This window comes from Parathielavia appendiculata (genome assembly GCF_033297405.1).
Source record: "Parathielavia appendiculata strain CBS 731.68 unplaced genomic scaffold N657scaffold_11, whole genome shotgun sequence".
Lineage (NCBI taxonomy): Eukaryota > Fungi > Ascomycota > Sordariomycetes > Sordariales > Chaetomiaceae > Parathielavia > Parathielavia appendiculata.
The window spans coordinates 628052-649579 of NW_026944230.1; the positions used below are offsets into that span (position 1 = coordinate 628052).

Genomic DNA, 21528 nt, shown 5'->3' on the forward strand with positions numbered 1-21528 from the left:
CAGAACAAAAAACAGTATATTGCTAGACTCAGCGTGAACTCGCGGTTCTACTCGTGCTAACTACGAGGACTTCTTTTACCTTCTGCGTAATCAATTGCACTCTAAAGATATTGTTGGAAAGCCAATAGCCACGAATGTGACGCACCGTAGTAATTGGGTACCGAAAGGATGGGCAACCACTCAATTGATGATGATGTTCCTGTCTGCGTTCTTCCAGAAGTTCCCTGCCTGTTCCTGATCCTGAGAATCCTGGTGCCGAGCCATTAGTCACCCCTGAACTGCCTCTCTGACCACCTGCCAAATCCAACAGATATCAAGCCAGCTAACATCGCTAATATAGACGATCATGGCATGTAGGAGTTGGAGATGCGCGCTAGAACGGTGATTAGTAGCTCCCTAAGTCGTTATAATATTGTTATAGCATCTGGTGACACTACCTAGGTCTCTGTTATCGAATGCGGTACTACTGAGGGCAGGAGACTGTCCCCGTTTATTATCTTCACGGAGGCATCTCTCTAGGGCTAATAATTCCCCTGTAACGGTCCCAGGAGTATATTGCAACTAGCTGGTGACGACTCTACGAGTTTGCCTCGAATAGAGAGAGAAGAAGGAAAGAGAGAACTAGATGACAGGAAGAGAGGGCAGCTCTTATATGCTCCGGAACACACAGACACTGCCTGCTTCAGGATGACGTTATCATGATACCACGGCCGAGGGTAGCCGAGGCCATCATGGGCTCAGCCCATCACATCCCCTACAACTTCCGCCTCGAAGAAGCACTGCCATCCTGGAGATATATGTACTCAGCTATAGGCTGGAGCAATAGCCAGGTTGCCGTGGATTAGTTCAAACACGTCTATCTGCTAGAGACTAAGCCGTCAAACCTGTTGGATTGGCGCCTCTTTAGTCTCGACGAGCACGGCACCCACGTTACAGAGGAATATGGTTTTGGCACATCCCAACCGCGTACAACTACTCTATCTACCAGCTTATACAAGCTATAAGACCTAGCCACTTGATCTCAGCGTGTTCTCGGCTCTCAAGGAGTACTTTCGCTAAAATACGCGAGTATTTAGAACCGCTATGGCGTCGGCCCTGATCAACAAACAGAGGTTCCTCTACTGCTACCACGATGCCGCGTGACGTGGTATAAGCGCTCGCAACGTAATCTCTGGCTTTAGAAAGACCGGAATCTGGCTATACAATCCTGCAAAAATCCTCGATGATCTAGAAGCAATAGTCGAAGAAAGGACGCCCCCCGAGCAGCTATCTACGCCTACGAAACGCCAGCTATGCACCGAGAACTCTACTATCTGAACTCCATAGCAGGGTCAGAATATCCGGAGGACCATCTACTTGGCCAGGCAGCATGACTCGCCAACTAGCAGAAGCGTAAGACATCTCATTGCCAAGGTTGGGGATGTGTTGGATAAGAAGAACACGAAGATCGCCGCTTTGAAGGAGGCTCTGCAAGCCGCATGCAGAGATCGGGAAGCTCAGAAGCAACGCACGAAGACCAGAGTCAAAGAGAATCCGAACGACCCATTTGCGCGCGGAGAGGATATAATCACGGCTCAGGAAGCAAGTGAGAGATCCCCCAAGCGGAGGAAGTGGAGCAGGCAGAGTAACCCGGAGCTAGTCGTTGAGCAGGCACAGGAAATGATCATTCATGGTCTGAATCGCCTTCGGCGGGCCAAGGATATGTAGAAACTCTAAATTCTGTAGCGGTTTGCGTGGTTGTAGCAGATGGAGCAGGTTGAAACCTAAGCGTGGTGGTCGTCGATCGTGCCCGGTTTGGGGGGGTGTCCGGTTGGGGGGTCGCGCTGTCTAGGTGGCGAGTTCGGGGGTGTCAGCACACAAAGCTTCACATCCAGCTCGGAAGCTGTCACGGGTGGGCGCAACTGACCACTGCGTACACCCTCAAAATGAGGGACCGTGGTTCGAACTGTCCAGTCGAACCAGGAGTGGCGCACATGAACCTCACACTGTCACTACCCGTGACAGAAGCCCACTTTTTAGATCGTACGATACAAGGCCAGCACCTGCAAAGCCACTTCATATGTTCTTCTCCGTCGTAGAGGCAAAGAAGGCCTCGCGGAGGGCATAGAGGAACTCGAGCTTGCTCACATGGGTGATATACGCGCGCATTAATCCCTCGATCTGGCGACCGTACGCCTGCTTCAGCGACCTAAAGAAGCCAACATCGAGTGGCTGGAACTTGTGGGAGGAGTGCGGAGATAGATATAATTGTTGGAAAGCCAAGAGCCACGAATTTCACCGCCCCTTGTAATCGGGAACCAAAACATGGGCCACCACTCCATTGATGATATCACCGAATCAAACGGTTATCAGTCACCACACCCTGCCTCTTCTGACTTCCGAGACCGTTTCTTTTTCTTCAACATCATACCTACTCACAGTGTGGCAGTGGCGGGCTAATGCCAACCGCTCATCTACCATGGAGGCCCTTCCTACGGAACTGATACACCATATTTGCACTCATCTCTGCGACCATTGCCAGCTCCCAGGTTCATTTCCTCACGCCGAGAGTTGGGGCGTGCGTCGGAGAAAAGCAGCACTGGCCAACCTGTCGGCAGCATCGTCACGGCTCCGCGCCATCGCGCAGCCTTTGCTCTTTCATTATTTCGCGACGGGAAACATGGCACCTCATGGCTACTGGCCCGACGAAAGCCACGCGGAACTGACCCTGGAATTCGCTGAAAGAGCCAAAAAGTTGCCTCTTATCATCCGCAGCGCCATACAACGCCCCGACCTCGCTGCCAAGGTGAAGGCTCTGCAGCTCGTCGAATTTGGTGCCACTACGGCCATTGCTTCCGGCAAGATCGGCGACGACTCCAACGAGATGGACGTTCTGGCGGGCTGCATAGGGCCCAAACTCGAGAAGACGCGCCGAGCTCTGCCCGACGAAAGTCGGAGAGATTCTGCCTCCTGGAACTTCCAGGCTGGAAGTGGGTCGTTGATCAGTGGTCGGACGGTGTAACGGTCCCAGGAGTATATTGCAACTAGCTGGTGACGACTCTACGAGTTTGTTTCGAATGGAGAGAGAAGAAGATAAAGAGTGAAAGACTATGCAAGATATCTGCCGTCTTATACCTCCACATCCTTGGCCTGTGCGCCGACATCGAACAAGATAAAAGTCCCCCGAATCTCGAGTCTTGGCCGAGAGTTTGCCGAGGCCTTTACGGGCTCAGCCCGTTACAAATATGACCCTCAGCGTTTTGCTGCCACCGTTTATAAGGTCAGTCGAAGCTAAAAGGAAAGGATAGTACCATGCCGAGCATAGCATATGCAGGAGGTAGGGGAAAAAGCAAAATGAACATACTTCCAGCGTAAGTTGTCGCCAACGGCGAGACTCGAACTCGCAACATTCAGATGTACTTTTGATGTAAAAGTCTGACGCGCTAACCAATTGCGCCACGCCGGCTTCAGAGATTGTCAGTTTTGGTAAAACACAGTGCCTATGATTTGATTCCGCTGTCCGTTCATTGGATTTTGGGAATGCCTAAAGTGATGGGTAAGAATCACAGAACAAAGGCACTACGGAAAATTTTGAGACATCGAGATTGTGGGTTAGAGTTACAGTTTTGCTTGCCGGCTTATCGCTCTGTCAGTAACTAGCGATTTGTCAGATTCGAGCCGTGCTCCTTCTGCAGGAGTTGTGAGACTGCGGAACGTAAGGTGGTTCAGCTGAACGATGAACAGGCTGGTGTATCAGGGGTTGTATTCCTGTTAGCTGGCGTGAAGGACAGGCTCCGTTACCGCGCCAATGGCGCTTTGCGCGCTGCCCAACCCTCCTCCTGCCTCATTATTCTCAGAGCAGGAGCGCCTACCACTTAGCATCCTTGCTGTCAAGGAAAGCCTTGAGAATGCCGACGATCTTGTCCAACGCAGCCAGGTACTCGCGCAACTCCTCCTTGACCTTTCCCTCATTCGAGCCGAGCTTGGAGTAGAAGTCCTTGCGGTAGGGACAGGCGCTCATCGCGGCGCTGAAGATGGGCTTGATCATGAAGCTGTGGTGGGGCTTGAGGGTGACGCCGTAGGCGTTGCGGAAGGACTCGGAGAGCTCGTGTTCGTGGTTGGCCAGGTTTTGGCTCAAGGCAAGGCATGTGAACTCGAGGCCCCTGCAGAGTGTGAGATGTTGTCAGCGCACAAGATTCCCTTACTCAAGTGCAGTCCAAGCGGTGTCCCACCTGACGAGCCATAACAAGCCCTCGGTAGCGGTATGAGACTTGGTTTTGAGCTCGTTCCGCACGAGGTCTTGGAGGTTCTGGGACTCGAGGGGGGCTGCCAGCAGCCTTTTCCGAATTTTCTGTGAGCAGGACGAGCATCAGTTGGTGGGTTCTAGGGGCTATGGCGGCAGGGAGAGCGGACCTCAATGTTGCCCAGCATGTCCTTCTTAACCGGGGAAAATGCGACCGAACCGAGGATATCTTTGATGCATCATGTCAGCCGAGGGCGGTTCCGTCCTCCGTCCAGCGAGAAATATGCGTACCGAACATGGTGGTCAAGGACTCAGCGGCGTCGAGGAATTCGGCCGTCGAGATGGCGTTGCCATTGTCGGCATCGATTGGGACCTTGGTGAAGGACCCCTTGAAGGTATCGAGGTAGGTGCCTCCCTCAGGAATCTGTGCGGTAGCCATGTTGTCTGACGGGGAAGAAGTCGGGACCTGTGTTGTCGAGACAGGAGGATTGGGTTGGCTGGGAGGTTGAAATTGGAGGCGGTCAGCCTGCTGGAGACCGCCGCCCGCTAACAGCTACCCCGCCGCGCGTCGCCCCGCAACATGTTGACACGGAGAGACAATCAGGGAAGTGACATGAGGGCTCATCATTGGCCTTGCGGGTATCGACGCTTTTGGAGTTCATCGTTTAATAACCTCTTGTGATATTTCAAAGCCTCTTCTTCAATTGACGACCTGACATGAGGCAGTCAACTTGCGCTTTGAGCTCCTGAAGACTGAATGTCGAGATTCGAGACATCCCCAAGGCGGGAATTTGTGGACCCAATGGTGGGGTCGTAGAGCATGTGGACCAGTGGCCCAAGCATTCGTATAGACGGATCCGTACTGGATGATCGATCCGGGTTGCCACGCTTTCCACGTTAGTTGAGAACCTGAGATGCCCTTTTGAGTTTCTGGAATGCAATTGAGACTCGAACCAAATGCCCAATGAACAGAACAACCCCACCGTTGTTCGAACTCGTTTGAAGCCCCCGAGATGCCCCAGTTCCGAAAACGACGGGGTCTCACGCGGAATGAATGTCTCTGCTGAGCCCGGTACCTCCTTCTGCAGGAGCGTTAGGATTCAGGAATGGACATCATGACGTCACCCTCGGTGTGCTCCGGTCTGCAGTTCGCGGCCGTGTCCCGTGAGGTTTGCTGCATTCAGAGCTGAGCCAAGACTCTCTCGTTAATCAGTATAGATTTACACCCAACATTCTTCCATGTTAGATGCTCTTTCTAGCAAGATCTTGGCTCACATTAACAATTACTTCACCTTCCATCGACATTGTCCACCGCTGCCAGCACATCCCATCCAGGGCCCTCTTCCGCACACTACCTTCCGCTGATGCTCACCACATCACTGCACTCCATTGCCAAGACTCACATCGCAGTCATAGCTTGGCTTGTCGACCATGACGGGCATACCCCAACACCAAGAATCGACCGGCAAGGACCATGATGTTGGTGAAAAGTTCAAACTCCCATTCCGCGGGCTCAGAGAAAAGCTGCACCACAGCCACAACCTACAAGACGCCAAAGTCCACCTGATTCACCAAAAGTACGTTCTTCATGACGCTGGTGGCCGATCCATGATGAACACTAACCTCGTTCCAGGCACAAGATTGGCAAGTTCGCAAACTTGGTGGGATCTACTTAGACATCTGCCAATTGGTGCCAGCACCACTGATATCCGAGCAGTTCAATCCCCATCATCGCCATGATGAGGCTCACGAGAAGGCCTGCGATGAGAAACGCTCCAAGATTGCCGAGTCGCATCGGTTTCAGTCCTACTTCGCGGAGCGAGATGGTAACATGGTGAAGTGGTATGTCGACGGCAGAGACTACTGCTGGGTAAGCATCAACGGGGACTATTCGCTGCCGCACCCGCTAAACATAGGAATAGGCAGTATCAGCTGCGCTCGAAAACGCGAAGGAGACCATATACATTGCTGATTGGTGGCTGACCCCTGAGCTGTTCCTCCGCCGCCCACCGTACTTCAACCAGGAGTGGCGTCTCGACCAGATCCTCAAGCGCCGAGCAGAGGCGGGCGTCAAAATCTACGTCATCGTATACCGCGAAGTCGAAGCCGCCCTCACCTGCAACTCGACGCATACCAAGCACGCACTGCAGGCCCTCTGCCCTGAAGGCTCCCCGGGTCACGGCAACATCAAAGTGATGCGCCACCCAGACCATAACGTTCTGGAGAACGCTGCAGACATGACCTTCTATTGGTATATCCCCTTCTCTTTCAGCCCCCTTCCCACTGTCACGGATGGCCCATCAATATTTGGTTGACATTCTCGGGCAGGGCTCACCATGAAAAACTCATCGTCATTGATTACGAGATGGCCTTCATCGGCGGCCTGGATCTCTGTTTTGGCCGCTGGGACAACCATCAGCATGCTCTATCCGACATGCATCCCGAGGGCGTTGCCAACGAGGTGTGGCCCGGCCAGGACTTCAATAACAGCCGTGTCATGGATTTCCAGAATGTTCAGGACTGGAAGCAGAACGAGCTGAACAAGGAGGACTCGGGCCGCATGCCTTGGCACGATGTTGCCATGGGCGTGATCGGTCCCTGTGTTTATGACATTGCCGAGCATTTCGTGCTGAGGTGGAACTTCATCAAACGAGACAAGTACAAGAGAGATGAGCGGTACGAGTGGCTCGAGCTGGAGGGCCGTCAGGGGCCGGACGAGGACCTCATCGGCGTTCAAAGGCCCCACCATCCTGTTGGCGGCTACGTCCGCCATCCGCTCTCTCCCATGAACACCAAACACTTGGACAATCGGGGGACCGTCCATGCTCAGGTTGTCCGTTCCAGTGCCGATTGGTCTAGCGGCATCCTCACCGAGCACTCCATTCAGAACGCCTATAGTGACATCATTCGCAGCGCACAGCATTACATCTACATTGAGAACCAATTCTTCATCACTGCCACCGGGGACCAACAGCCGCCCATCCGAAACACCATCGGAAGAGCTATTGTGGATGCTGTCTTGAGGGCTGCCAAGGAACAACGCAAGTTCCGTATCATCATTTTGATCCCCGCAGTACCCGGGTTTGCGGGAGACCTGCGAGAGGACGCTGCCATTGGCACCCGAGCGATTATGGACTACCAGTACAAATCGATCTGCCGCGGTGAACACAGCATCTTTGAGCAAGTAAAAAAAGAGGGCGTCGATCCAAACAAGTACATTTTCTTCTTCAATCTGCGCAGCTACGATCGTCTGAATAGAACACCGGCCGTCAGGAAGCAAGAGGACGAGTCAGGGGTCAAGTACCGCGACGTCCAGCGCGCACACGCCGAAGAGATCATGGACGAGGGGATTCACGGGACCGTCAACGAATCGGACGACGATCTGGGCGGCCGCCACGTGCATATAGGCAAGAAACATAAGCAGGGCGAGCTGCGTGACAAGGTCAAGGGTGAACTGAAGGAGAACGTAGCCGAAGGGCGCAGGCCAGACGACGATGTCAAGGGCTCAGACTCTAAGCGGAAGTTTGAGGCGGCCGCTGATGGGGACAGATCCGCCAGTAACCGAGCAGCCACCGTCGCCCACCATGCCATGGCGGACCGAGGCCCTGTCTCGGACTCCCCCTGGGATGGTGACCCGGAGGATGAGGTGAACCACTGGATCCAGGAGGAGTTGTACATCCATGCCAAGCTGCTCATTGTGGACGATCGGATTGTCGTCTGCGGCTCCAGCAACCTCAACGATCGCAGCCAGCTGGGATACCGAGACAGTGAGCTGAGCATCGTCATGGAGGACACCCGCCGTTTCGAGTCAACCATGGACGGGAAACCGTTTGAGGCGGGCTGGCATGCTGCTACCCTCAGACGGTATCTCTGGCGGGAGCACCTGGGCTTGCTGCCTCCGCAGGATCACGACGCCAGCAATGACGCGAACGCCCAGCCGCCCGGCGACGAGTCGCCTAATGATGTCCGGGATCAGGACGACAGCTGGAAGTTTGTCGAGGACCCGCTGAGTGACGAGCTGTGGGAAGCATGGACTTCGCGGGCGAACACGAATACCGAGGTGTTTAGGCAACTGTTCCATGCGGATCCGGATGATCACAGTAAGTCTGTTTCGTTGCCCCTACCTCCAAATCTTTGTCGACAAATGGATAATAGAAGCTAACTCGGCCAGTCAAAACGTTTGACGACTACAACTCGTACATGCCGGCCAAAGGCGTCCCGGCCGGCCACATCTTTGATCGAATGATCCCTGCGCACGAGGTGAGGGAGAAGCTGGATAAGGTCAAGGGGCATCTGGTGTGGATGCCGTTGCAGTTCCTCAAGGAGGCGAATATGGCCGAGAAGGGACTGCAAGTCAACGCGTGGACCGAGAGCGTATATACTTAGGCGGCGTTGGTGTCTGTATGGCAGGTCTGACGGTGATTTATACGAGGCAGATTTAGGGACAAATCTGATGCGATTTTACTACAGCAGGGGTATTCGAATATTTCAGTTGATGTTCTTATAGTCGTTTATCTTGAATCCTTACGAATACGGTCGAAATGACACCTTATATACATACCCCTATCCGGCTTGCCAGCGCGAACTCCTCTTCATTGTCTTTGCTTGCCGCCAAATATAGGCTTCTCATGTGTGAGCCATCCACCATTTGCTATCGAATCGAGTTATGTTAATCAAGAGCTTGAATTCGTATTTCACTTAACTAGATGATAAGACATTTACAGGCACAGAAACAGTAAGATTGCCCTGTTAGTCTTTCAGTCACTGCTAGTTGAACTTTGTGCCTCCTAGAGACCCACGATTCAAATTTAAAACCCAGCCACGAATTTCCCAATCGCCACTTTTATCAGCCTTTCTCATTTCTCCTAGCTTAGGCAAGCAGCACCGACGGATCCTCTCTCCTCAAGAAGCCCTCCTCAATCAAAGTCTTGACATTTTGGTACAGCATGTACTGCACCCCGGCGCCTGGTTGTCCAAACCACGGTGCAATGGGACCAGCAAGCACCACCAAGGGCTTGACGACGCTGTAAACGTGGTAGTTGTATGGGTACCTGCCAATGTATCAGTCGTTTTCTCGTCATTAATTACTCGCGTCCCACTTGACGTTTCCTCCCTCTCCTCAACCTCATCACAGCCACATTGTCACGCTGGGATTGTACTCCTGAACCATGTACCCAGGAAAGAAGAAAAAGGGGGGTTTCAAAGCACTTACTCAACCTCATTGCCCACCAGATTACTCGGCGGCAGCGCCCGCGCCGCATATGTCGCGCCGGCCGGCGTCACATAACTCCCCCACTCGCTCCCGAACCGATCAATCAGCGTCTCCTCGGCGAGGGTGACGTTCCCCTGGATGGGCCTCGGCCCCTCCGCTACGGGCCCCTCGTCGGGGGTTGTGAGCAGGAAGCCGTTCTGGGGCGGATACCGCCACCACCCGGCCTCGTCGTCAAACCACTGCCCCAGAAACTCCCCCGGGCACAAACCCCCAAAGCGGTCGTACCCGTACAGTGCGGCGGCCAGCACGGGCGAGACGGGCAGGTCGTCGGAATGGTGCGGGAGGCGGGTTGGGCCCAGGCGGGAGTCGCCGCAGAGGTAGGTCTGGAGGAGGGAGGCGGTGTAATTTGTGCCCTCGCAGTAGCGAGCGGTGTTGCGGCGGCCGCAGGAGGTGGTTGGCGCTGCGGTGGTTGGGAGGGGAAGGGTCAGGAGGGTCAGGAGCGCTGGGAGGAGGCTGGAGAGGTGCATTTTGAGGGTAGAAGGGGGTAATTGGAGGCGGTCAGGATGTCCAGGGGCTGAACCGCTGTCCTAAGACTGAGGAATCGATGGTGGGATCTGAGCTTGAGTGTCCCCGGTCATGATGCCGGCGGGATGGCGTCCTTATACCGCTTTCATTTCTCGCTCTGAGGCTGATATTCCCTCATATTACGGAGTACTTCTCCGGGAGAAAGGGGCCGAGCCAGCGGTATACACGTGGTGTTGCTAGACCAAATCCTCTAAGCCGGGCATCCACTGTTGTCTCACGTCAGTCAATCTCTGAATGGCTGCTTCTGTGCTCATCGCATGTTCGCTGGTGTTCCTGCATAAGCTGAACCTGCGAGGCCAGCGCCGGCCCGCGTCGGACAGCCAATCGGAACAAGATCGTCGTGAAAGGCGGAGAACGGATCTGGGTAAAGATCTGACGCCAAGACAAGTGATCGGACTCGGATCTTCACTCAGTGCTGGGAAGGAGGTTGACCGGGAAGGATCACAACGCGGTGAGACTTGCATATGGAAATTCTGCACGCAGTGTTTCATTAACAAACGAGCCCATGTTCTGACGTCCATCAACACACCTACAGCAAGGCTGACGATAACCCAGGTCCAGTAGTTCAAATTAACCGAATCAACACAACGCAAACCGGCCATCGAACCAGTCAAATATAGGTGCAAAGTTGACATGTGTGTTGGTCAAGGATTCAGCATATAGAGACGCTGGGCACCTGCTGCAAAAGCCCCTTACCACGCTTGCCCACATGTGAGCGTACGGGCTGACCTCCTCTCAGCAAGTGTCCAACTCCTCAAAATGATGTGGCGAAGGGTGAGCGAAAACCATTGCATTGATGCAGCGTACAACATATGCACAAGAACCTGGAGGCTTGCTAAATTCCCACTCCATCAAATTTGCAACACCTCCAACAGGGGTATATTCAGACCTACTCCTCAACCACCAACCCCACCGCATCATGTCAAGGCAACAACCACCTTCACCCAAGATTGAACTCGCTCGCCGCATTCATAACCATCCTCATCTTCTCCTTCATCCGCCTCGCAGCGCCCTCATCTACCGCACCCACCCCATCGTCATCATCATCCCCATCCCTCCTACCACCACTACCACCACCGTCACCACCACCGCCACCACCACCACTAGTGCTAACCTTCCCTGCACTGGAGACCTTAACCTTCTTCTCCGCAGCACCGCCCTTGTGCGCCCTCCGCGACAGACCCCCACCAATGCCCCCCGGCGTCTCCCGCAGACCAAACGCCTTGGCCAGATGGCCCAGATGAAGCTGCGTAATGTCAAAATACACGCGCTCTTCCCTGACATGTGTGGCATAGGCGCGGATGTGAGACCGGAAAGCCTGGCGGGCGGCGTCGAGCAGCAGGTTGTTGACGGGTTTGGGTCTGCTGGCCTTTTGTTGGTGGTGTTTCGGCTTGCTACCCTTGCCTTTGTTGGAAGAAGCAGCAGCAGCACTTCCGTCTTCTGTTGATTCCTCAGCAGGCTTCGCGAGGAGTCTTTGCTCGATGTGGAGCTGGAGCGCTTCGGCGCGGGAGCTCCACGTTTGCTTTTCTGTCCCGTCGGCGGTCGTCTTTGTCTGCGAGGAGAGGAGGTTGACTGGCGTCGCGAGGCCCTTTTGCAGCACCGATTCGTAAAGTTGCGGGGTGATGGGCGTGGAGGCGGGGAGGATCGAGGTGTAGCCCTCTTCGCAGCCGGGGAGGAGGAAGAGGACTGCCTTGCCGGGACGACCGGCGCGGGCTGTGCGGCCGATGCGGTGGACGTGGTCGGGGACGGCAAAGGCTGGGTCGTACTCGATGACGAGGTCCACTGCCGGGACGTCGAGACCGCGGGACGAGATGTCGGTGGTGATGAGAACAGCTGGGTCCTTGCATTTGGAGAAGGATTCCAGTGTTGCGGAGCGCACTGGCTGTGCGAGCGAGCCATGGAGCTTATGGAGTACCACCCTCGGGTTTGCAGGGGATGTAATGTAGGCAGCAGGAGCGACAGTCGAATCCGTGTGCGGGCTGCGCTCCGGTTTGGTTGGTGAAAACTCGGGAGTGGGCGGCTCTGGGGTCTTGGTGTCCTTGAGCAGTTCGTAATGGAAGTCGACGGAATCGGCGCACGAGATGAAGATGATGGCCTTCATGACGGAGCCTTTCCTCGCGAATGTCGACTTTAGCAACGCGATTAGCGTCACCAGCCGCAGTTTAGCTGGCACGATAATGCAGGATTGCTTCAGCTGCGACGGGGCGGCGAAGACGGTTTCGTTTCCGGCTGCGGCATCCTGTTCCATCTCAGACTTGGATGCCGTGATGTGCACGGCGTCCTCCAAACTGATCTCACCCAGCTTCTGCACATTCATCTTCATGGTCGCCGAGCAGAGCACGGTTACTCTCCTGGAGGGTAGAATGCCGTCTAGCACAACGCCCTCGGCATTCTCTTTTTGCAGTTTATCTGCCCTGATCTTCCCAACAATCGTCCGGATGTCCTCCTCGAATCCCATTTCCATCATGCGGTCGCCTTCGTCCAACACCAGCCATCGCACCGTGCCGACATTCAGAACCTTTGTGTTGTCGAGATGATCTGCCAGACGACCTGGCGTGGCAATCAAAATGTTGACGCCTTTCCGTATGCGTGCCTTCTCCGAATGCTTGCTCTCGCCTCCAATAACGGTTGTGCAGACCAGCCATGGGGCGCACCGCAACAGCTTCTCCAGAACGACGGATATTTGCTTGCACAGCTCGCGCGTGGGCGCCAGGATGATGGCGAACAAGCCAGAGTTTCGGTGAACCTTTGTGGCCTTGGGCGTTCCATCCTCGTTGAAGCTCAGAGCCATGATCCTGTGGACTATGGGCAAGAGGTATGCCAGCGTCTTTCCTGAGCCTGTCTCGGCCTGCAAGAAGGCGTCGCTGTCCTCTTTGATCAGGTGCGGTACGGTGTTTTTCTGGATCGCTGTCGGGGCTTTCATGTCGAGCTTGGTTGCCAAATGTTGGGCGACACGCCGCGACAGACCCAGGGTGTGGAAGTTCTCGGCTTCTTCGGACAACGGTGCGTTCGAGGCCTTCACCGGTTCTACATCCTCGACCTGGGCCTGGGCAAAGTCGGTGACGGCAACTGGATTTGACGTGAAGAGACTGGACGATATTTGGCCCGTCTTCATGGCATGACTGGGCGCCTTGCTGCTTGCATCAGCCGTCTTGGCCATCTTGGAGTGTCTGGACGAGTCGCCATCCTCAATCCGCGGTCGCTTCACCGGTCTGCTCGAGTCGAAGTCACCGGTGGTGCGTTTTGGCTGGGTCGACCCATTTTGCAGCAACTTTTTGGCGCTCCTCTGGGCCTTGACGCGGTCCCTCCAGCGGCCGCCTTTAAACTTGACTTGGCTCTTCAGTGGAGCATCGCCAAGCTCAAAGTTCAGGAGCATGCCATCGTCGGCCATGGTTGCTGATGAACCAATGTGGCTGTGCTCTGCTGGAGTTTGGGAATCGGCAGAAAACGAGGAAAAAGTCGACTACCAAGCAGAACAACCGAAAGATCGGGTTGATTGGGAGTGGGGAAGCGGCCACTGACCGTGTCGTTGCGCCATCGATAAGCGAAGTGGAAACGAGAGTGGTCTGTCCGCTCGCCCAGGTCTGTGGGGCTGAGCTCCGTACCTGATCTCGTCGCAGATACAGTATTCAACTTCTGACCACCAACTTGCCAGACGACGGCGATTCATCCCTTCCGATCTTCTGAATCGATGGCTATGGCAATGGCTGCAACAGTGGTTCCTAGTTGACGTCAGTCAGCAACCAGTGGGGAAGCCATTGATAACTTGGTCAAGGGGCTTTCATGCTACTGGAGTAAAAGAGCATGACTACCTAGAAAAGGCCTTGTCGGCATCGGGGCTTCCCAGCACCGTGCATAATAGCCCGGCTGTGGGTAAAATGCCTGCCCTCTGTCATTTGGCTGGCTGGTCGACAGGGTCGACTAGTTCAGACCCGAGATAAAGGGATTCCCGAAGGAGCATGAAAGGAGTGGCACAAGCGGTCGTAGGATTTCCTGGGGCTCGCATTGGGACTTCCCCAAGGCTCAAGTCCGATCACAGATTGCCTGTGCCTGACCATGCTTTTCTTGTGCGACATCTTAGTGCCCACGAGCTTCGGTGTTCCGGCCGCCAGTCAACAAATTTGGAGATACTTTTAAGCAGAAGACCGCTGATCTGTCTCCGAGCGTCTGCAATGCCTTCTACTACCACCCTCCGACCCCTACTGCGCGCGACGCATCGTGCAAACGTGATGGGCACCCAAGTCGCACTCGCTGCCGCAGTTGCCGGCATTGGCGCATATGCCTGGTACTGGCGGAGTAGCAACACCAACAAGCCAGACAAGCCGATCTTCAGCAGCTTCGGCTTCCATACCCTGCGCCTGGACAGCACAGAGCTGATCAACCACAACACCAAGAAGCTGCGCTTTGAGCTTCCCGATGCCAGCAAGCCTAGCGGTCTCTCACTTACATCCGCCCTGCTCACCATCTCGTTCCCCAATGGCCGCTGGCTGCCGGTCCTCCGGCCGTACACCCCAGTCAACGACCTGAGTATGGGCCCCAATCCAGCCTACAGCCCGAAGTCACTCTCCACCGAAACTAACCCACCGCAGACGAGCCAGGCTACATCGAGCTGATGGTCAAGCTGTACCCGAACGGCAAGCAAAGCACGCATCTGCACTCGCTCAAGCCGGGCGACACCCTCACCTTCGCCCCAATTAAGGAGCTCGCCTGGACACCCAATAAGCACGAACACGTCGCCCTCATTGCCGGCGGCGCGGGCATCACGCCCATGTACCAGCTGGCGCGGGGCATCCTGCACAACCCGGACGACCGCACGCGCGTGACGCTTGTGTGGGGCGTCAATACGGACGAGGACATCTTCCTGAAAAACGAGTTTGCCGCGCTGGAGAAGCTGCATCCCGGTCGGTTCAGGGCGGTCTATGTCGTGGTGACCCCGGGTGCCGGGTCGCCTCACCAGAAGGGGTTCGTGACGAGGCAGTTGCTGGAGAAGGCTGGTCTGGCCGCGAGCGAGGCGCAGAATCGGGATATCAAGGTACTGGTGTGCGGCCCCCCGGCTATGGAGAAGGCGCTGAAGGGGAAGAAGGGAGGAGGAGTGCTGGCTGAGCTGGGGTATAGGCCGGATCAGGTCTACAGCTTTTAGCGGCGCGCTAAGCCTACCCTGAGAGGTGTTTGTCTTGAGTGGCTGGTGTTGCAGGACTTCCCCTCATTCCGTCCTCGGTCGGCCGACCTGTAGGATCTTCTTACCCTCAGCAAGAGGGCGCAAGTGCCTTTGTTGATTCCAGGACCTTCTGTGGCACTGATGTACGATCAGCTATTCTTTTCCATCCCCTTAGGGGCAGCATCAACAGGGCTTGGCGTCTTGAACGGTCACCAGACCGCTAAGATGGCATGGACCGGGCAAACGAATTGACTAGCCCGCGCCGCTACAGTTTTCTTTCGCGTCTGTTTACCGACAGACTCTATGATGCCTATGTCGGATATAGACAACATGAACACCAGGCCGTGTAAGACGGACGAAAAGCTCGAAGAGTGGATGGGATGTTTCCAGGCGCTCCGTCAAGTGCCTAGCTTTCTCTATGTCCAGTGTGGGCGATTGGTTGAAGACCCTGCTTTAGCAGTTATTTTTCATGAGTGCGTACATCTGATCATTTCTAGTGCCTTTCCTACTCTGTCCCTACTGTAATCTCCCAGGACCTAGCCAAAGCCATTTGAAGTCAATATCAACTCGAACATTTGCTGAGACATAAGGGCCTTCTTCTAATCAGGCGCCGTCTCCGCTAAGGCCCTCTATGTGCTCCTCAAAAGCCCGCAGTCCAAGGACTTTCTCGCTGCCCTAGGCCTCGACCAACCACCGTTTCTCTTCCGTACCGTCGAGCCGCTCCTAGGGTCTTACCTTAGGCCAGGACGTATAACCATCGCCACTTTAATTCCCATATCCGGTAGCCCACGAGCAACGGGATATATTCTTGGACACTGCTCGGATCCCGTTCCCGAAGCGATTCAAGAACGATATCCCCTTTGGCTGGTCTAGTAAGAAGTGTGTCCGTGGGCAGCTGAAGCTCCCCGACGGACGTGAGGTGGAAATCGGTCTGGTCCATTAGCAGTGGCTCAAGCCAGAGCATGGAGAATACCGCGGCTGAAGAGAAGGTGGAAGAGCGGGAGCTCTGGATGAGCGATGTAGTGCACCCCCTCGGCTTGTTGGTTATCTCGGTGGAGCTATGACATCCAAGAATGACAAATGTGGAATATGCAGAGAAGAACGAAAGCCTCCGCTGTTGCGTGGCGACTCAAGGATCGAGCTTTTGGGCTATGTTAAGAAGTATGTACATCTGTAAGGTGAACTATATACATGCCCCTGCAGTGCAGTACATACACTGCTGAATACGAACGGAGAACAATTGAAAATACAAATCGACTGCTGTCCAATTTCACCTCTCTTCTCCATCTGGCAGTCTTCTCTCCCGATGCAAAGTTTAGTAGATGACGGGCCATCCATTCTGGTAACGAATGAGGTTGATACCGAGCCGCGCATCCCCAGCATCGTTGTAGTAATGGTACACCAGTACATCAGCATCATTATCCTTAAACACAGCGTTGTGGCCGGGACCATGCACCGAGCCGTGGCTCGACATCATTTGGGTTCCGCCCCCTTGCATCATGGGCGTGCCGTTCTTGTCGACGTACGGTCCCGTCACGCTGGTGGACCGGCCGACCATGATCCGGTAGGTGCTGGCGGCACCCTGGCAGCAGCGGTCGAAAGACACCCAGAGGTAGTAGTAGCTGCCGTTGCGGATGATGAAGGGCGCCTCGATGGCCCCGCCGTTGTTGGGGCGCGAGGCGAGCGAGATGAACTGGCTGTCGGCGCGCTTGCCGGTAGACGGGTTGATCGCGATCATCTTGATGCCCGACCAGAACGAGCCGAAGGAGAGCCACCACTTGCCCTGGGCATCGACAATCAGGTTCGGGTCGATAGCATTCCAGTTGCTGTTGTCGAACGACTCGATGACCAGACCCTGGTTCGTCCACGAGCCGGACGCGCCGGTGGTGCTCGTGGCGAGGAAGATGGCGGAGCGGCTTGATCCGAAGCTCGAGGCGGAGTAGTACAGGTAGTACTTCCCGTTGTGGTAGGAGATGTCGGGCGCCCAGAGGTTCTTGGAACCCTTGGTGTAGGTCGTGGTCCACGGTGCGCCGTTGGGGAACACAGGGCCGGCATCGCGCCACACGGTGCGGTCGGTCGATGTCTTGAGCTGCACGTTGTCGCCCGTATAGGCGGCCAGGTAGGTGCCGCTGGGAGTCTTGACCACCGTGGGGTCATGGATGAAGGTGCTGCCCGACACCGGGCCCGGGTTGATGTTCTGCCTGGGGACGAGGGCATGAGCAGCGGCGGCGACGGCCAGCATGCCACTGATGGCCAGTTGTCGGAGGCCCATGTTGTGTGTTAATTCTGTTGACCCTCTGTGCTTGCCTGTGGACGATTGTAGATGCTGGCGTGGAATAGCAGTGTCCCAACGGGCAGCCTGTGCTCATTCCTATCCGCCCTGTTGATACGGCGCATGTCATTTCTTATACTATTGGATCCTTTCGGCGACCTTCACTCCAGTCTTCGGATCGTTTAATTAAGGTTCGCGTGGAGCCCTGCTGAGATGAAACCGGAGGTGTGCTCCAGACAACCCTTGTCCAGATTCTCCGGCTGGGCGTCGGCGTTAGCTCTGATCTTGGAGTCGCGCGTTTCGTTGCCGGCAGCCCTACGGAGTACCGTAGTTACCTTAATTAGCCGGATGCTCGGAAGCGCACCTATGACAACTGTCTATTAGGTATCCGGCAGTCCATTCAAAAGCGCGCCTCGGAATAATTATCGGGAGCCGGAGACTACGGAGTGGCTTACCCCATAGAGGTTGGTAGTCAGCTTACTCGACATCCTCCAATCCAATCTTGAACTCAGGTGGCGCGTTGACACACCGCAAAACCATGAGCATCTCGGCAGGCGTCTCGGCGGGCTGCCATTGACTGAGTGGCCAGCCCGCTTTGCAAGTGTGGATGCGTGTGGATGGACATGACCCACATCAACTTACCTGGGAAGCTCAGTCCGTCTTGATTTCTCGCAGAATAATGAAACGGCGACGCCAGTGTCGTCCTCTGACACCGATGAATCTGTCGCCATTGCGGCCATCTCCGGCTCCTAAGCGAGCCTGTGCTGACAGCCTTGCTTGACGGCAGTGTCAGGTATAGTCCTATATCGCATCTCCTCTAGCGAGCCTGCTGCTAAACTGATCTACCAGCTGAGAGTAGTTATGCCTCTTTTCAGAAAAGTCGACTGCAAGGTCAAGAGCGCAACCCCGGGTGCCTTGCAAGGCACGAGAAGACTCGGCAAGGCCATGTCCCCTGGCTGCGTCATCCAAAGCCTTCGTCACAGCCTAACGACACCGAAGACTCGGGTAAACGAGATTAGTGAAACAAGGAGACCCACTAACAAGATATGGCGGATATTGGCAGGCTCAGGTCCAGAAGATGCAAAGGAATACAAAATGATGGTTAAAACAAAAAGAGTCATATATAAAAACAAAGAATTGGTAGCGAAATGATTTATAGACCCGAAGAAACAAACAAAAAAAATGCCCCCGTTCTTGCCCGCCGTGAGCCGGCTACCGGGCGACCTTTGAGGGCCCTTTAAGACGCCCGGCTGTAGCTGCCTTGGCGAGGTTGTTCTGTGTATGAACACTGGCAACTTTGCAGAACGAGATAGGTTGAGGGATTGTCCGGGTGGGATGCTCTAGTCCGACTTGAAGCCAGCGTGCTGCGTGGGTGGTGCAGCACGATGAGGAGCACCAACTTCAATGGCCTCGAGAAGATGTGGAGGATCAACATTCTGAACGAGGTACGACTACCGTTGTGAATATGTAGGGTACATAGATATCGTCCAGGCTCAGCCAACAATATTGGGTTTTCGGAGAGTTTCCAAGATAGAAAGAATGAAGGACGGAAATATAATAAGAGTAAGGAGAACGAACAGAAAGAAGGATAGAATGGAAGGAAAGAACGAAGAGAAAGAGGGATAAGAGCAAAGAAAATTGGACCACGCTTCAAGAAAGAAGAACGAAGCTTGAGTAATACTTTAAGCCCATGTTTTTGTCTTCTGTCTTCCCATCTGTTACATGCCAACAAGCAAACCACGGTTGAATTCATGGTCAAGTACATACAGTTTCCTCCCACGGTCGACCGCATCTAGATAATCCGGATTGAGGTGACAAAAGATGGCCGAAGTGGGGAGTGAGGGTTCACGGAAGAGCAAACAGTCTAACACAGAAAACCCGCCCTTCCAGGTTTCCAATTTCCCACCTGCCTCACCGGCCGATTTCTAAACCGTTCCTTCCTTCTTCACCGTACACCGTATTTCGCACAGGCCATTTCGTTCCAACCTTTGGATTCAACTTGAACACCGGCCTGCAAAAAGTCTCCTGGGCTTTGCCAACTGGCCCGCTTAGTCGATGCAGCAAGGTCTAAGTCGGCATTGACCGCGGTTCACACTCGATGATGGCCGACTCAGACCCGTCCATCAGCGATGGCACCTGTTACGCAGCACGTGAAAAGCGGGCTAGCCTTAATTTCATTCCCTGCGGCAACTCTGCGTTTGGCGATATTCATTGCTGTCAAGCTGGCGATAACTGCCTCGAGAACAATGCCTGCTATAACGGCCGGCATGGGACGACTTACCTGGCCGGGTGCACCGACTTCGACTATGAGGACCCCAGCTGCCCGGACAAGAAGTCGTATCAAGGTATGACACTCATCTTTTTCTTTCCTTTTCTTATCTTCACTGTTACCCGATTTGGCCGGGGCCACAAAGCTGACAACTCATTCCAGAGTACCCATGGGCTGGCTTGATCTACTGTAGGCCCAACCGATGGTTGGCATCTCCCTTCCTCAGCAGTCGCTTTTTGCGCCGAGCTAGCTAATGCCGAAATAACAATGATCCAGGGTAGCTTGCGAGGAGGCGGCCAAGCCGACGACCATCACCGTAGGCGATAAGTGTACCTGCCCGCCAGACTCTGAGTCCATGACGGTTGCTTTCACGGCCGCGGGATCCATCCCAGGTATCGCCAGTCTGCCGACGACCTCAGGCGGGACAATCGAGTGGTTTGTGGGCCATGTACCGACCACGACACCGCGGCCGACCGCTTCATCTTCCTCCTCCTCCGAAACCACCGACTCTTCCTCGACGATCACGTCAAGCTCGAACATGGCACTTCCAACAAGCACTTCTGCCGCAGATGACAGCAGTTCTTCGCCCCAAACCGGTGGCCTCAGCGACGGTCAAAAAGCAGGCATTGGCGTCGGCGCCGCGGCAGGCGCCATCCTCCTACTCGGCGCGATATCAGCGCTGTGGGTGGTCCTGCGCCGCCGCAGGAACGACAAGAACAATACAACGGCCAGCCCGGAAGCCGGACAGAATGTGGTGCCGACGCAGAGCGGTAAGACTTCAGGGCCGGACAACGGGCCCGGGGCGGTGCCAGCCCGGATGCCTACACCCGAGGTGCCGCCCAGGCCGCCGGTCTCTGAGCTGCCCGCTGGCCCGTGGGTGATGCGTCCCGAGCTGCAAATGGATGCAACTCCGGCGGCGGCATACAGTCAGGCGTCGTCTGAAGCTGAAGCTGTATCCCCGCCTGGGGCTCCGGCGTCCCTTGTTTCTAGCTCCCTTGTGTCTTCTATGTCACCTGGCTGGCAGGGCTGGAATCAGGGGTGGGGAGGGGCGATGGCGGCGTTGTTGCCTGTTGCGGAAGGCGCGGAGCTTGACTATCAGCAGGACGTTCACTCACAGCAACAGCATCAGGATGGGCCTGCGCCGATTGCGGAGAGACACAAGTTTAGCCGCGATATTGCCGTGGAGCTACCGGCATAAGTAGGAGGCAGGCTAGGGTTCTGGGAACGCCATTGGGAATTATGCGGGGAAGATCTGAGGGGGGCCGCCGAGGGTAACATGGCATGGCCCAAGCTGTGCCGCGATATGTCTGGATGTAATTCGACCGGATTGCCGAAGGAAGGACGCAAGAAGAAAGCAAACCTTCAGCTTTCATGCACCTCAATGCAACCTGCCGGGTTCAGAACGCTCCCGCCCGAATGAGGAAAGGTCTTGCTGCCGTCGCGGCTTTTGCATGCACGCCTCATTGGAAGGACGACTGCCAAGCTGTGAATAGCTTCGTGTGCCCGCTGCCCGACGGTCATGGCGGAGGCCTCGAGACGACGATATCAAGTGGATATCTCAGGTCTGAAACGTATGGCGCGTTTTTGGAAAACCCCGCAAAAAACCGCCCAGCCCTTTGATATCACTTTCAGAGAGGTAATTTTGGCAGTCCTCCCGTATTGCCCGGCAATCACGCAGTAGATTTCTTTAAAAAGCCATTAGCTAATGCAGCTCGTCGAGCTCAAAAGATTGATATCCTTTGGAAATGATGCATTTTTGTGGTTGTCGAGATGCACGAGCTTCAATTCCGGGAAGGCATTTCGCTCCCCT

The 21528-nt window shown here is 55.1% G+C and overlaps 9 protein-coding genes and 1 non-coding gene across 10 annotated transcripts; 5 read left to right on the forward strand and 5 right to left on the reverse strand.

Annotated features, from left to right (window-relative positions):
- The first annotated feature begins 1906 nt into the window (after positions 1-1906).
- N657DRAFT_692182 (uncharacterized protein) lies at positions 1907-3345 on the forward strand. The gene has a single exon (XM_062797150.1). The coding sequence runs from the start codon at positions 2324-2326 to the stop codon at positions 2999-3001; it is 678 nt and encodes a 225-aa protein (XP_062645443.1). The 5' UTR covers positions 1907-2323; the 3' UTR covers positions 3002-3345.
- A 14-nt stretch (positions 3346-3359) lies between these two features.
- On the reverse strand, positions 3360-3445 carry N657DRAFT_t115. Its single transcript has one exon. It is a non-coding gene; the product is annotated as a tRNA-Lys (tRNA).
- A 47-nt stretch (positions 3446-3492) lies between these two features.
- N657DRAFT_647861 (glycolipid transfer protein) lies at positions 3493-4969 on the reverse strand. The gene is made up of 4 exons (XM_062793405.1): positions 4514-4969; positions 4393-4451; positions 4212-4330; positions 3493-4142 (listed from the first exon to the last, which is right to left on the reverse strand). The coding sequence occupies exons 1-4, from the start codon at positions 4659-4661 to the stop codon at positions 3848-3850; spliced, it is 621 nt and encodes a 206-aa protein (XP_062645444.1). The 5' UTR covers positions 4662-4969; the 3' UTR covers positions 3493-3847.
- Positions 4970-5456: 487 nt separating this feature from the next.
- N657DRAFT_647862 (phospholipase D/nuclease) lies at positions 5457-8783 on the forward strand. The gene is made up of 6 exons (XM_062793406.1): positions 5457-5799; positions 5856-5883; positions 5940-6092; positions 6145-6473; positions 6551-8322; positions 8394-8783. The coding sequence occupies exons 1-6, from the start codon at positions 5654-5656 to the stop codon at positions 8606-8608; spliced, it is 2643 nt and encodes an 880-aa protein (XP_062645445.1). The 5' UTR covers positions 5457-5653; the 3' UTR covers positions 8609-8783.
- A 119-nt stretch (positions 8784-8902) lies between these two features.
- N657DRAFT_647863 (uncharacterized protein) lies at positions 8903-10360 on the reverse strand. The gene is made up of 2 exons (XM_062793407.1): positions 9435-10360; positions 8903-9273 (listed from the first exon to the last, which is right to left on the reverse strand). The coding sequence occupies exons 1-2, from the start codon at positions 9959-9961 to the stop codon at positions 9093-9095; spliced, it is 708 nt and encodes a 235-aa protein (XP_062645446.1). The 5' UTR covers positions 9962-10360; the 3' UTR covers positions 8903-9092.
- A 434-nt stretch (positions 10361-10794) lies between these two features.
- On the reverse strand, positions 10795-13501 carry N657DRAFT_647864 (P-loop containing nucleoside triphosphate hydrolase protein). Its single transcript, XM_062793408.1, has one exon. It carries the CDS (start codon positions 13408-13410, stop codon positions 10960-10962), a length of 2451 nt encoding a protein of 816 aa, XP_062645447.1. The 5' UTR covers positions 13411-13501; the 3' UTR covers positions 10795-10959.
- Positions 13502-14191: 690 nt separating this feature from the next.
- Positions 14192-15159, forward strand: N657DRAFT_577601 (ferredoxin reductase-like protein; the record flags this gene model as incomplete). Its single annotated transcript, XM_062789260.1, has 2 exons — positions 14192-14546; positions 14609-15159. The coding sequence occupies 2 exons, from the start codon at positions 14192-14194 to the stop codon at positions 15157-15159; spliced, it is 906 nt and encodes a 301-aa protein (XP_062645448.1).
- Positions 15160-16289: 1130 nt separating this feature from the next.
- N657DRAFT_647866 (glycoside hydrolase family 43 protein) lies at positions 16290-17796 on the reverse strand. The gene has a single exon (XM_062793409.1). The coding sequence runs from the start codon at positions 17447-17449 to the stop codon at positions 16493-16495; it is 957 nt and encodes a 318-aa protein (XP_062645449.1). The 5' UTR covers positions 17450-17796; the 3' UTR covers positions 16290-16492.
- A 1754-nt stretch (positions 17797-19550) lies between these two features.
- Positions 19551-19805, forward strand: N657DRAFT_552466 (uncharacterized protein; the record flags this gene model as incomplete). The annotated part of the gene is made up of 1 exon (XM_062787914.1): positions 19551-19805. A coding segment is annotated over one exon (255 nt), but the record flags the coding sequence as incomplete, so codon positions are not given.
- Positions 19620-20956, forward strand: N657DRAFT_647867 (uncharacterized protein). Its single transcript, XM_062793410.1, has one exon. The coding sequence runs from the start codon at positions 20074-20076 to the stop codon at positions 20914-20916; it is 843 nt and encodes a 280-aa protein (XP_062645451.1). The 5' UTR covers positions 19620-20073; the 3' UTR covers positions 20917-20956.
- Positions 20957-21528: the final 572 nt, after the last annotated feature.